This window comes from Gorilla gorilla, chromosome 11, assembly GCF_029281585.2.
Source record: "Gorilla gorilla gorilla isolate KB3781 chromosome 11, NHGRI_mGorGor1-v2.1_pri, whole genome shotgun sequence".
In the NCBI taxonomy this organism is placed as follows: domain Eukaryota; kingdom Metazoa; phylum Chordata; class Mammalia; order Primates; family Hominidae; genus Gorilla; species Gorilla gorilla.
The window spans coordinates 61,910,693-61,924,412 of NC_073235.2; the positions used below are offsets into that span (position 1 = coordinate 61,910,693).

The 13,720-nt window shown below is 36.0% G+C and overlaps 1 protein-coding gene across 14 annotated transcripts in view; it reads right to left on the bottom strand.

Moving 5' to 3' along the window:
* BAZ2B (bromodomain adjacent to zinc finger domain 2B) overlaps nt 1-13,720 on the bottom strand; it is a 403,884-nt gene that overhangs the window by 97,188 nt on the left and 292,976 nt on the right. For all 14 annotated transcript variants that reach the window (XM_063694870.1, XM_063694875.1, XM_063694874.1 and 11 more), the window contains one exon: nt 6,239-6,449. In XM_063694870.1, coding sequence (XP_063550940.1) covers nt 6,239-6,449 — 211 coding nt within the window. The remainder of the gene's footprint in view (nt 1-6,238; nt 6,450-13,720) is intronic.

Below are 13,720 nucleotides of genomic sequence, written 5' to 3' on the forward strand. Positions count from 1 at the left end.
CTTTGGAGCAATTCCCATCAAGAGGTGGAATATATTTTCCCGTCCCTTGATTCTGAACTCAACCATGTGATTTTCCATGGTTAAGAGGATGTTAGCAGTTGTGATGAAAACTGAGCTTGAAAGTTTAGTTGTATTCTTTCTGCTTTTGTTCTTGTGCTTTGCCCAAGACTGAAGATATGATTTGGGGGCTAGGCTATTGGGAGATTGGGACACAGGGAGCAGCTGACCCCACAAATGTGAACAAGCCCAGCCAAGATAAGCAAAGCTGCTTAGCTAATTTCCAGCTGATTCCATGTGCACAAGTGATTAAGACAGTGTTGTATGCTACTAAGGTTTGGTGGTTGTTACCAAGCATTACTGCGGCAAAGGGTGTAACAGACACAGAAACCATGTAATATCCTTGCTTTCTTCTGCTGGCAAACTTGGTCTGAATACTTCTAACTCTAAAAGTGGTATATAATATTACTCATATAATCATTTTAGAAAGCATCACTTTGTATTATACATTGTTTAAATTTTGTAGCCACTGAACAAAGAAACCTAAATTATGTTCATTGACAAGGAACATAATTGCTAACACGTGAATCACTTGAGCTCTAAAAATTTCCACCATTTATTGATCGCAGGCACTATTGTGTTAAATTTTTCTTTTTCTTTCTTTTCTTTTTTTTTGAAACGCAGTCTTGCTCTGTTGTCCAGGCTGGAGTGCAGTGGCGTGATCTTGGCTCACTGCAAGCTCCACCTCCCAGGTTTACGCCATTCTCCTGCCTCAGCCTCCCGAGCAGCTGGGACTACAGGCGCCCGCCACCACGCCCAGCTAATATTTTATATTTTTAGTAGAGACGGGGTTTCACTGTGTTAGCCAGGATGGTCTCGATCTCCTGACCTCGTGATTCACCCGCCTCGGCCTCCCAAAGTGCTGGGATTACAGGCGTGAGCCAGTGCGCCCAGCCTGTTGTGTTAAATTTACACCACCTTGTTTAATGTTCACAGCTACTTAATAAGATCAACATGATTGCCCTGCTTACACACAAAATAACTAAGGCTCCTAGAGGTTAAATAGCATAGCCAAGAAAAAAACCCATGACTGGCTGGGCACAGTGGCTCATGCCTGTAATCCCAGCACTTTGGGAGGCTGAGGTAGGTGGATCACTTGAGGTCAGGACTTTGAGACCAGCCTGGCCAACATATGAAGCCCCCACCCCTACTAAAAATACAAAAATTAGCCAGGCGTGGTGGTGGGCACCTGTCATCCCAGTTATTTGGGAGGTTGAAGCAGAAGAACTGCTTGATCCCGGGAGGAAGAGGTTGCAGTGAGCTGAGATTGCACCACTGCACTCCAGTGAGACTCTGTCTCAAAAGAAAACCCCAAAGAAACCCCAGGACTTTCTGACTCCACAGTCTATTTGCCACTATTTCTAAAAATCTTTAAGCAAAGTTTAAATGCCTTAAGATTTTAGCTAAGAATGTAACCGTATGTCCTCATAACAGCTGAAGTGAAGTTGGTCACTATGGCCAGTTTTCTATCACTGAGACTTTTAAAAAGGAGAAGAGATGAAAAAAGTCGAATTTCATCTAGTAAACTGGAAGTGTTAATGAAAAATAAAATGGAAGATGATGATAAAGTATTATCTCCAATGTCCCAACCATTTTCAATATTAGGAGGTTACAGGCATCATCAAAAATTTCTGGGTCACACAAAAAAGATCTCCTGTTCACTAAATACTCTGGGACATAAAAACCTATAACCTGACCTTCAGGGTCAGCAACCTCTGATAATAATATGGGTGAAGAATATTATTCTCATCTATAATAATGCCAGATAAATATTTCTTTAACATTAAGAATTGAAAGTTTTGAATTCTACAATAGAGGCCTGACTCTGTCTTGAAATGTAAAGATGTGCTGATAAAAATGTTTCCTAGAAAATATGGCATAAGTACGATCCTTTTGCTGCAAGCTAAACTGATATTCTCTAATATAAGTTTAACTTTTAATAAGAAAATTCTATAATATATATAGAACCATGTTTGTGTATGAGCGTATCAATCAATTTCAAGCCCTACACAAGTACACAGTAATTTTTGTTTATTTGTTTGAGACAAGGTCTTATTCTGTGACCCAGGTGAAGTGGTATGATCATAGCTTGCTGTAGCCTCCAACTCCTGGGCTCAAGTGATCCTCTCCCCTCAGCCTCCTGAATAACCAGGACTATAGGAGTGCACCACTTTACCCAACTAATTTTTTAAAAATTTCTTTTTGTGGTCGTGCTTTATTTCCCGGGCTGGTATTGAACTCCTGGCTTCAAACAATCCTCTCACCTTGGCCTCCCAAAGTGCTAGGATTACACAGGTATAAGCCACTGTGTCTGGCCAGTAATTTAAAAAAATATTTGGGCCAAAAAAATTTTAAAGTTCAACTCACATCTTTTTACTTTAGCAAGAAATATAAAATTTTAACTAATCATTAAAAATTTACATAGATTAAATTTTACATTATGGGCAGTTGGAAAAGAAGACGATGTGAAAAAAAGAAAAAGGCCGGGCGCAGCAGCTCATGTCTGTAATCCCAGCACTTTGGGAGGCCAAGACAGATGGATCACCTGAGGTCAGGAGTTCGAGGCCACCCTGGCCAACACGGTGAAAACCCAACTCTACTAAAAATATCAAAAATTAGCCAGGCGTTGTGGTGGGTGCCTGTCATCCCAGCTACTCAGGAGGCTGAGGCATGAGAATCGCTGAACGCAGGAGGCAGAGGTTGCAGTGAGCTGAGATCGCGCCATTGCACTTCAGCCTGGGCGACAAGAGTGAAACTCTATCTCAAAATAAAAATAAAAAAAAAAAGAAGAAGAAAAAGAGAGAATACAGAGGAAAGAGAATGAGTTAGATACCTAGAAAAGTTCACCCAAGCTGTAGAAATAAATTACTTCCAGTATCTTCTCATTTATTTGGTTTTTTTGGTTGGTGAATATATTATAATTACGTTTTGAAATACTAATTTGGAAAGTATCTTTTGTGGCTTAAGAAACTGTCCGCTTTAATTTCAAAGATGAAGTTTATTTTCAGATAGAATTAGAGATATTTTGGATTTAACTCATTTCTTTGATCCTAAGATGCATTTTTAAACATTTTGACAACTCTAAGGTCAGAATGTAACTGATAACTGGCAGCTCTTTTCTTTCTTAGTGTACATCTTAAAATAACGGTGCATGATATAGATTACTTATAGGCATCTCAGTTTCAATCGCATATGAAATGAATAGGTGCTACTTCATATTTTGGAAAATTTGAGATATTAATAGTATCAGTCAATCAACAAGCAGGTTTATTTATATAGAATGAAAGTCTTTATCATATTCAAACTTTGTCAGATTTTTACCTATATTCTGAGAAATTAGAGTTCTCATTTCACAACGTTTGGATGCACATTCAAAACTCACATTTATCTCACTATTCTGAAACTTTCTTCAAATTAAGTCTGGTTTTTCAGTCTAGTTGGTCATAGAAGGATAATAATATACAACAAAAACTTCTTCTAGAATCCTCTCAGATAACCCCCCAAAGTGTTACCAAAGAAGGCTTTTAGAAATGAAAAAGGTGATAAACTGCTTCATTTTTACTTTCTTTTCTTCACAGGAAAAAATGCAAACAATACTCCATACACTTGTAAATGTTAACAGATTATTTACTTACTGTTAAATAATCTTTATATACATGTTGAGAAAGAGTACATGTAATATACAATAAGGTCAAAGGTAACAGAACTTGCAAAATGCAATCCAATGTATTATAACAAGGGTAAACTATGTAATTGAATACAAATCAATTTGAAATCTGGAGGGAGAATAAACATTCGGTAAAAGTTGAATAATTAACTTCTACTTTGTTACAACAAAAATATAGTTAATTTTCTAAATTTAAATTTGCTATTTTAGATTCTAACTTCTAATGATAATTAGATATGCCAAATATCCATGAAGATCCCATGTTTTGATTATCAGTTAATTTCAAACTTTCTTATTTTATGCAAACAATGCCCACATTCCCCAGCATTAAACATTATTCAGAAGGGTCAATAGCTTACTGACAATATCAATTTTTAAAACCCATCTATGCCTGTTAATTTATTGACTTTTTAACCTTCACTAGTAACTCTTTGGGATGAAAGTCTTATAAGAAGCCAAATACAATAAAAAAATCTGACTACCATACTGATATGGTTTGGCTCTGTATTCGCACCCAAATCTCATCTCAAACTGTAATCCCCACGTGTCAAAGGAGGGACCTGGTGGGTGGGGATTGGATCATGAGGGGGTTTCCCCCCATGCTGTTCTCATGATAGTGAGTGAGTTCTCATGAGATCTGCTAGTTTTCTAAGTGGTGGATTCCCTTGCTCTCTCTCTTCTGGGTGCCTTGTGAAGAAGGTGGCTGCTTCCTCTTCCACCATGAGTGTAAGTTCCCTGAGGCCTCCCAAGCCACGCGAAACTGTGAGTCAGTTAAACTTCTTCCTTTATAAATTACCCAGTCTCGGGTCATAACTTTATAGCAGTGTGAGAATAGACTAATACACATACTAAGATAAAAAATTTATATGATAACTGCTAGGCAGTTAACAAGCTATTAGTCAAAGTATGAACTGGAGACAATATTTGCCTGCTATCCATAAAAACTTGAAAATGATTTGTGTAATATGTTTAGATTTGTATAATATCTGCTTAGAAAAGTGTAATATATATTTATTATAATTGTATGATAGTGAAGATCTGGAAGTAGCTTAAACAGTCATCAAAAAGAGACTGACTCAAGTCCATTTATTTTAAAAATCAAAAAGGATATATATGTATATGTGAGTGGTTGCATGTGTGTGTATATGTGTACGTATTTCTGGAAAGATTAATTATTCCACTGATAACAATGAGAATGTCTTTTATTTATTTCTTTAGAGACAGGGTCTCACTCTGTCAGCCAGGCTGAAGTGCAGTGGCATGATCATAGCTCACTGTAACCTTGAATTCCTGGGCTCAGAGGATCCTCCCACATCAGCCTCCACAATAGCTAAGATTAGAGGAGTGTGCCACCACACCTGGCTACTTTTAAAATTTTATTTGTAGAGATGGGGTCTTGCTTCATTGCCCAGGCTGGTCTTAAATTCCTGGCCTCAAACAATCCTCCCACCTTGGCATCCCAAAGCATTAAGATTACATGTGTCTTTAAAGCATTCTATTCTATGAGTTTTGTCATAGATATTTGTTTTATAATAAAAAACAAAGCAGCAACAGCGAAGTCAATATTATGATGGTGTTTACAATGAATAGAATTAAGTCTTTTATACATTTCCTCCACATTTTGCTTATTTATAGGGATAATAAAAAACCCATGAGAAGTAGTAAAATTCTGTTAGATTTTTAAGTCAATTTTCATTATTAAACCTTTATTTTACATTGTTACATATCTTTATATATATGCCTTGCAAATATAAGGTATCTACACATATGTTGATATATTCAGACAGTCTTAAGTGGCTTCACATTTGTAACTAGTAACTCAAACTGCAAAGCCAAACTGTTCTATTTTACTCAGCCTTCTCTTTGCCATACATAGCATGGGACTTTCATGTTGACATTTTATGTATAATGTCAAATCATTAATACAGTTTAGGTTATTATCAGCACTTTTAGCTTGATAAATGATACTTTCTGGTTATCTTAAAGTACTTTTTGATTTTAATGTATTAATTTGTTATTCTGAAAAAATATATATACTATATCTGGACTACAGGAGAACCCGAACTAAAAGACTGGGGTTACTTACCAGTAATTGGAGTTCTCTGACTGAAAATTTACTCCACAGATCCACATATTTTGGAGTTATTCCCATGTACCACCTCAAGGAATCGGGAGCTGTTAAAATGAGAATTTCCAGAAGGTTGGCACGACCTTAAGGCATGTGCCAAGTGCTGGTTGATTCCCTTTCTGTGCAAGCCTTAAAAGCTTAACACCCACCTTTGTAATTCTAAATACACAGGATAGGATGTGTTTATGAGTAATGGTTCTTGAAAGATTACCTAATCAAAGAACTCCAGTTACCAGTGGGACTCCTTATTTTTTCATTTTATTCTAACACAAATATTTACTTTTTAAAAATTGAGAGCAGTGTCAATCCTAAGTCAAAAATATTAGAAATACTTTTAGTATACTTTTTAGTATGATTATTAGTGTCAGACACATTATGTTTCTTACCTTGAGCTTGCAGTTTTCTTAGCAACTTTGCATCTGCGTTATCTAGGAATTCAGCATTGCCAACATTTGGAGGTCGACCTTTCCGACGTCTCATCCTGGATTCCTCTCTTGCTCGTTGTCTGTCTGGATTTGGTGGTCTTCCTCTACGACCTTCCATTGCCCTGATACGAGGAATGACATCCTCTTCTTTCAAAAGACACCACTGCATTCCCTTTTAATTAACATTTTATAGAAATAATATATTACAAACAAAATAAACACAAGAGATCAATATGTCAGAAAATTCTAGCTAAAAATCACATATATTTTGGAATTTATAACATTGGTATAAGCTTTAGGAATTTCAGTTTTAAATTAAACTTAGATGTATAATTATTCATGGCCTTTGGCATAGCTTTAATATTCTTACTTTAATGACTTAAGCTTTAATTAAATATATAGATTTGTATCTGTATCTATAAACATAGAGATATAAATCTTAATCACCATTTCTGAACTATAATGACCATCGAGTTAGCAGATATTTAAAAATATTAGTTGTACAATGATGCCACTATAGATTGCTCTTATGGGTTATCAGTTAAACCAAAACACTAAGCTACCCAAACATGAAAGTTTCTCTTTATAAATATTACAGCTAACAAATTAAGACAGAAAGAGTTAGAATATCAGGATTCTGCAATACCTAATAAATTAGTGAATTGAAGAATTGAACTTGAATGGTTGCCTATCATCAAAAAGAGACACAACTAGACAGATATCAGCCTCCTGATGGAGGCTCATACAATCACCTATAAAATAGTACTGCCCCTCACAAACACACAAAAATCAAACCTGGATTTGATCAAGCCTCTAGATGTAATTACAATAACTTTAAAAGAAACACGGAAGTATAAGTTAAACTATACGGCAAAATCCATTCTGTGGGAAATTCTATAAATGACCTAGTTTCTTCAACAAATGTTGCAAGAAGTAAGAAAACTGTAGGAAGTTTAAATGAACCTTAAAATATGTATCAAACAAGCCCAATTTGTGGACCTTACTTGGATACTTATTTAAATAGACAAACTGGCTGGGCGCGGACTGGCCGGGCACAGTGGCTCACGACCTGTAATCCCAGCACTTTGGGAGGCCGAGGCAGGCAGATCACCTGAGGTCAGGAGTTCGAGACCAGCCTGGCCAACATGGTGAAACACCGTCTCTACTAAAAATACAAAAATTAGCTGGGTGTGGTGACAGGCACCTGTAATCCCAGCTACTCGGGAGGATGAGGCAGGAGAATGGTTTGAACCAGGGAGGTGGAGGTTGCAGTAAGCCGAGATCGCACCATTGCACTCCAGCCTGCAGGATAAGAGCGAGACTTCATCTCTAAATAAATAAATAAATAAATAAATAAATAGACAAACTGTTAAGAAAATTTGAACAATAAAGAGACAACTGAAAATCTGAGCAATGACTGAGAGTTGATGATATCAAGAACGTATCAATGTAAATAAGTACAACCACTATGGAGAACAGTTCGGAGGTCGCTCAAAAAACTAAAAACAGAGCTACCATATAATTCAGCAATTCCACTGCTTGGTATATATCTAAAAGAAAGGAAATGAATATATTGAAGAGGTATCTGCACTCCCATGTTTGCTGCAGCACTGTTCACAACAGCCAAGATTTAGAGGCAACCCATATGTCAGATGGATAAAGAAAATGTGGTAAATATACACTACATAATGGAGTACTTATTCAGCCATAAAGAAAAATGAGATCCTTTCATTTGCAACAACATCATGGATGGAACTAGAGAATATCACGTTAAGTGAAATAAGCCAGGCCCAGAAAGGTAAGTTTTGCATGTTCTCACTTATTTGTGGGAGCTAAAAATTAAAACAATTGAACTCAACGGAGATAGAGAGCAGAATGATAGTTACCAGAGGCTGGGAAGGATAGTGAGAGGAGAGGGGCAAGGGAGTGAAGATGGTTAATAGTTATAAAAAATATGTGGGTAAAATAAATAAGATCTAGTATTTGATAGCACAACATGGTGACTACAATCAACAATAATTTATCATACATTTAAAAAAACCTAAAAGAGTATAACTGGATTGTTTGTAACACAAAGAAAGGATAAATGCTTGAGGTGATGAATACCCCATTTACTCTGATGTTATTATTTTGCACTGTATGCCTGTATCAAAATATCTCATGTGGCCGGGCGTGGTGGCCCACGCCTGTAATCTCAGCATGTTGGGAGGCTGAGGCGGGTGCATCTCCTGAGGTCAGGAGTTTGAGACCAGCCTGGCCAACATGGTGAAACCCCGTCTCTACTAAAAACACAAAAATTAGCTGGGCATGGTGGCGGGTGCCTGTAGTGCTAGCTACTTTGGAGGGTGAGACAGGAGAATGGCTTGAACTCGGGAGGCGGAGGTTGCAGTGAGCCGAGATGGAACCACTGTACTCCAGCCTGGGTGACAGAGCGAGACTCCATCTCAAAAAAAAAAAAAATTCTCATGTACCCCATATATATACATATATACCTATTATGTACTCATAAAAATGAAAAAAATTAAAAAGAAATTATATATTAAAAGTATAATAGTGGTACTGTGGTTACGAGTCCTTAACTTTTAGAGACACAAATGGAACCATTCCTTCAACAAATTTTGGAAGGGAGAAGTAGATGAGGGTATATGTAAAACAGTATTGGTCAAAATGATAATTCCTAAAACTTATGATGGGTACAAGGTATATATTATCAGTCCATCTATTTCTGTATATATTTGAGATTTCTCATCATAAGCCTCCTAGTGGAGGCACATGCCAACACAATGCTAGTGTATCTGTGGCCGGGCTCAGTGGCTCATGCCTATAACACCAGCACTTTGGGAGGCTAAGGCGGGCAGATCAAAAGGTCAGGAGTTCGAGACCAGCCTGGCCAATACAGTGAAACCCCGTCTCTACTAAAAATACAAAAATTAGCCGGGCGTGGTGGTGTGCACCTGTAGTCCCAGCTACTTGGGAGGCTGAGGCAGAAGAACTGCTTGAACCCAGGGGGTGTAGGTTGCAGTCAGCCAAGATCGCGCCACTGCACTCCAGCCTGGGCGACAGAACAAGACTCCGTCTCAAAAAAAAAAAAAAAAAAATACTGCTTAGCACATAAATACATGTATCCTGCATGTGTCAATCAAAACAAATACACTGTTATATTACCTTATAGTCCAAAATAATATGTTCAGATATAGGAGACATCTTTTAAAAATAATTGTCTTATTATTTCTTTTTAAGAGTTAATTCCTTCAGTATGAAGGTTAAGGAAATTTTTAAAATGTGTTTTTCTCTAAAAATATCCTCAAAGTAGAAATTTTGGTTGAGTCACTAGAAGAAACTGTGCAACCAAAAATAACCCAAAGTTCTTGAGTTTTACGTTATAACATGATTTGCCTAACCTGGGGCAAGGAGTCTATGAATATCGCAGTTAATGGGTACTAAATTGTACGTGATTATGGATAATAGCTACATCCCACATTCTAAGTATTGTGCTTTGTTCCAGATACTTTGAAGAGACTATACACTTTAATCTTCACAACATTTCTATCTCATATGGTGGGTTTTATCGTCTTTACAATTGAGGAAATTCAGGCTGAGTGAGGTTGAACAGACAGCAAAGAACAGACTGTGATTCAAACCCATGACTGTCTCACTCTAAAACCTGTGCTCCTGACCACTATGGGTACTTGATGTTATAAAGATGTTCTTATACTTGATAAGTGACGGATCATAACATTTAGCCATGAAAGCACAGCCAAGATTATGTCAAGAAAAGACCGTCAGAAAAAAACTAATGCATATGTTCATATATATATATATGCTAAAAATAACATCTATACTAACTCCTTTCAGTACTTCTTATCTTAAAGATAATTTTAAAGATTAATTCTGAGGAAAATGAAAATTTTTTGCTGAGATTCTAAATAAAGTCAATAGGAACAATAGTTGTACAAAGTGTATTTTTAGGCCATAAGCCACTAAAAAGGAAGACATCAGCATAGTTTTATGTCAGGTTATGTTCACCAGCATGGGAAGCTTTTGATTAGTTTAGGTTTTCATTTTTTTATTATGTTCTTAAGCACCAAGGCAGCATGTATCATATAACTTGAAAAATATAAAGGTAACATTCATGATACTTGGAAGAGAAGAGTGACTACTAAAAGTCTGTAAACAAATCTACATTCGGTTTTTAAAGTATCTTATTAATAACAAAATCAATTTTTGGCCAAAATTTAAAGAGTTCTATCAACTTTTCTTATCTAGATATAATTTTTACATAGTTACATTTTTATTCAGCTAGGAAAATACACCTGTGTCAAAAGAGGAACAAAATATGTTGGTGCCTAGAACTTAGCAGACAAATATAGTGACCATATCATTCACATTTTTGCCCTTGGCATTTAAAAAGTTAGTACTTTCTAAAGGGATTGCATATACTGGATTACGTATAATGTCTTCTGACTCTTAGATTTTAGAAAATGAGAAAAGAATCATTAGGAAAATCTGAAACTTATACAACAGCTTTAATTCATTGAAGAGCCAAAATAATTGTGGGTGAGAACAAGTAGTATTTTTCTCAATAAATTTTTCCTCAGGAAAAGCAAATACAATTTATATCATTTGATTCACATGCCATTGGCTTTTTATCTATCAGAAATTATATATCAAAAGAATTTAATTCTTTTTTCTTGATTTCTAAGACTTAAAATAGTAAATATTTGCTGAAAATAATTTTTGTTGACTAAGATTTTTAAAATATGGATAAGAAAAGATGATCAACAAGATGGAGATAGCAAAAGATTAGGTTTTTTTTTTTTTTTTTTTGAGACAAAGTCTCACTCTGTGGCCTAAGCTGGAGTGTAGTGGTGCAATCTCAGCTCACTGCAACCTCTGCCTCTTGAGTTCAAGTGATTCTCCTGCCTCAGCCTCCCAAGTAGCTGGGATTACAGGCACTTGCCACCATACATGGCTAATTTTTGTATTTTTAGTACAGACAGGGTTTCGCCATGTTAGCCAGGCTGGTCTTGAACTCCTGACCTCAGGTGATCCACCCGCCTTGGCCTCCCAAAGTGTTTGGATTACATTCGTGAGCCACCACGCCTGGACAAGATTATGTTAATTATATTATTCTAATTCTGCTTTCGAGAGTTGCTAATTTGTATTCTTAGTGAATAATACCGTCACTTCTCTAAATACTACAAAGAGAAAGAAGGAAAAAAAGAAAAGGGTTTATGTTTTATTTCGGAAGACTGAATAATCCAGGTAAATAAGGTAATGAAATAAGTGAAAGTACACTGTAAATCTGTAATATATTATAAAAATGAAGTTTTCACTACTTAAATATTTGTTGAGGCACCTTTACTCTGAGCAAGGCATAACATTATCTAAAAGTCAGCTAGAGAGAGACCTTTTCCCTAAAGGACCACATTTTTAACAAGGACCTCAGGCTCAGTCAATTCTAAGGCAGGTGACCCTAGGACCACACCCTCAGTAATGCATTAGAAAAAGAGTTCAGAGCTTGGGAGAGAAAGTTGTCTCAACTGTCCATATAAAAATTATGATGGCCTGGATTAGAGCACAGGAATTAGAGCTAGAAAGAGAGATGAATAGTACATTAGTCTTTTGGGAGAGAGAACTGGCTGAAATTGAACACCGCCTGGATGTGAAGGAGGAAAGCCTGAATGTAGACCAGAAAGGCAGTTAAGGTTTGGAGTAGTCTCTAAAGAACATGGAAAAGGGAAATAAGTGGCAATGATGTTTTCTTACTGAACAAATAAGGATGGAGAAATATTTGAGAAAACTGGAAAACAAATTTATTGCTCAACTTTTTTATGACTTATAAACAGACTTTTAAAGAAAGAAAATATTTCTTTTTAGTGAGTTCTTAAATATTTTCTGTATTCAGAAATTCAAAAGAGATCATGAAATTTATTTTCAATATGATCTTCCTATTTCAACATTTCTGTTATATAGTCTTCATAAATAAATGACTCCAAAGGATAGGTGAACCCTTCATGAGGGACTGGTTTGTTTTCACCTTATCTTATAGACAGTAAATTGCCTAATTAACTGGGTTTCCCACGTTTCACTGAAAGCTAGGGTAAATATGTGGTTTAGCAGCCACATGTTTAGGTCTTAATGGGATGTGTTCTCAAGTCTTATTCCTGATGCAATTTTACTCATCCTGGCTTGACTTTTTCTTTTGTTGCTCCCATTTTTTAAATACTTGTAAGCTGATTTTTTTTTTTGGGAAAAGCAGTATACAATTATGTAAATACAGTATACCAGTCCACCAAAAGCTGATTAGCTGAACGATTTATTTGCTAAGTTATTGATGACTATTTTTAAAGTTTTAGTATCACCAAGACTGGGATGCAGCAATTTCACATGGATTTACAGTCCTGTGCCACTAGATGCCCAGCTTCCCAAGTTAACATTTGAGATGCCTAGTATTGTCCTTCTTGAATGCTCAATGTTATGTAAGTGAATGGAAGGACTTTGCTCTTCTCATATTTTTCTGGACTGAGACCTGTATCTATCCCAGTCCTTGCCTCTGGTAGTAAAATATTTGTGGGGTATGTTTTAAATCTGGATTAAGGCAATTGGTCTGACAATTTAAGGCCTATTAGTCATTTGGTGGACTGATCATTTACCAAATTGATTTCTGGTTAAATAATTTTCAGTAAATTTAACCATAGCGTAAGTAAACAAAGTTAATTTTTTACTACCTTTCCTTTTGAAATTGTACTTTCAGAATCCTTTACTTCCCAATTTGTTTATATGAAACTTTTAGAATGTCACACCTAAAAGCAAATTGATCTTAAAGACCTCTTATATGCATTTACATTACGGATGAGAGAATTAAGTTAGCTTCAGTGTAAGTAATGTAAGATACGAAATTACCCTTCTAGAACTAAAAAAATTCTTCGGGAATGAGCAAAGAAAGGGTATCAGATATTTGCGACGAAATTTGACAATTCACATAAAAAAATTAACATCATGAGAAAAAAATCAAAATTTTGTTGGATTTCCTTATACCTTTTCAATTTAGTATTATGTCTATTTCTAGCTACTTAATAGTGCCAGAGGTAGGCAGTGAAAGGGTGATAGATTATAAACTTTATGACAGATATTCTTAAGTCACACTAGTCATATAGCTTATTATACCATACACTACATAGCACTTTAAAGATGTGAAAGAGTAAGAACCGTGAGAAAAGGTGTCATCTATTAAAAACAAGTGAGAAAGATGTGGTTTGATACAACTGTTTCCACAATGCTGACTATGCTTTCTACTTACTCAAAGTATGTCATCCTCTAATAGTCAACAACTTTCAATATCTCCTCCTTCTATATCCTTGGATTCATACAGTTGTCCTCCTAGTATAGGCCTTGCCTAGCCACAAAAATCCTACCTGGTAGATTAGTGACATAAATTTC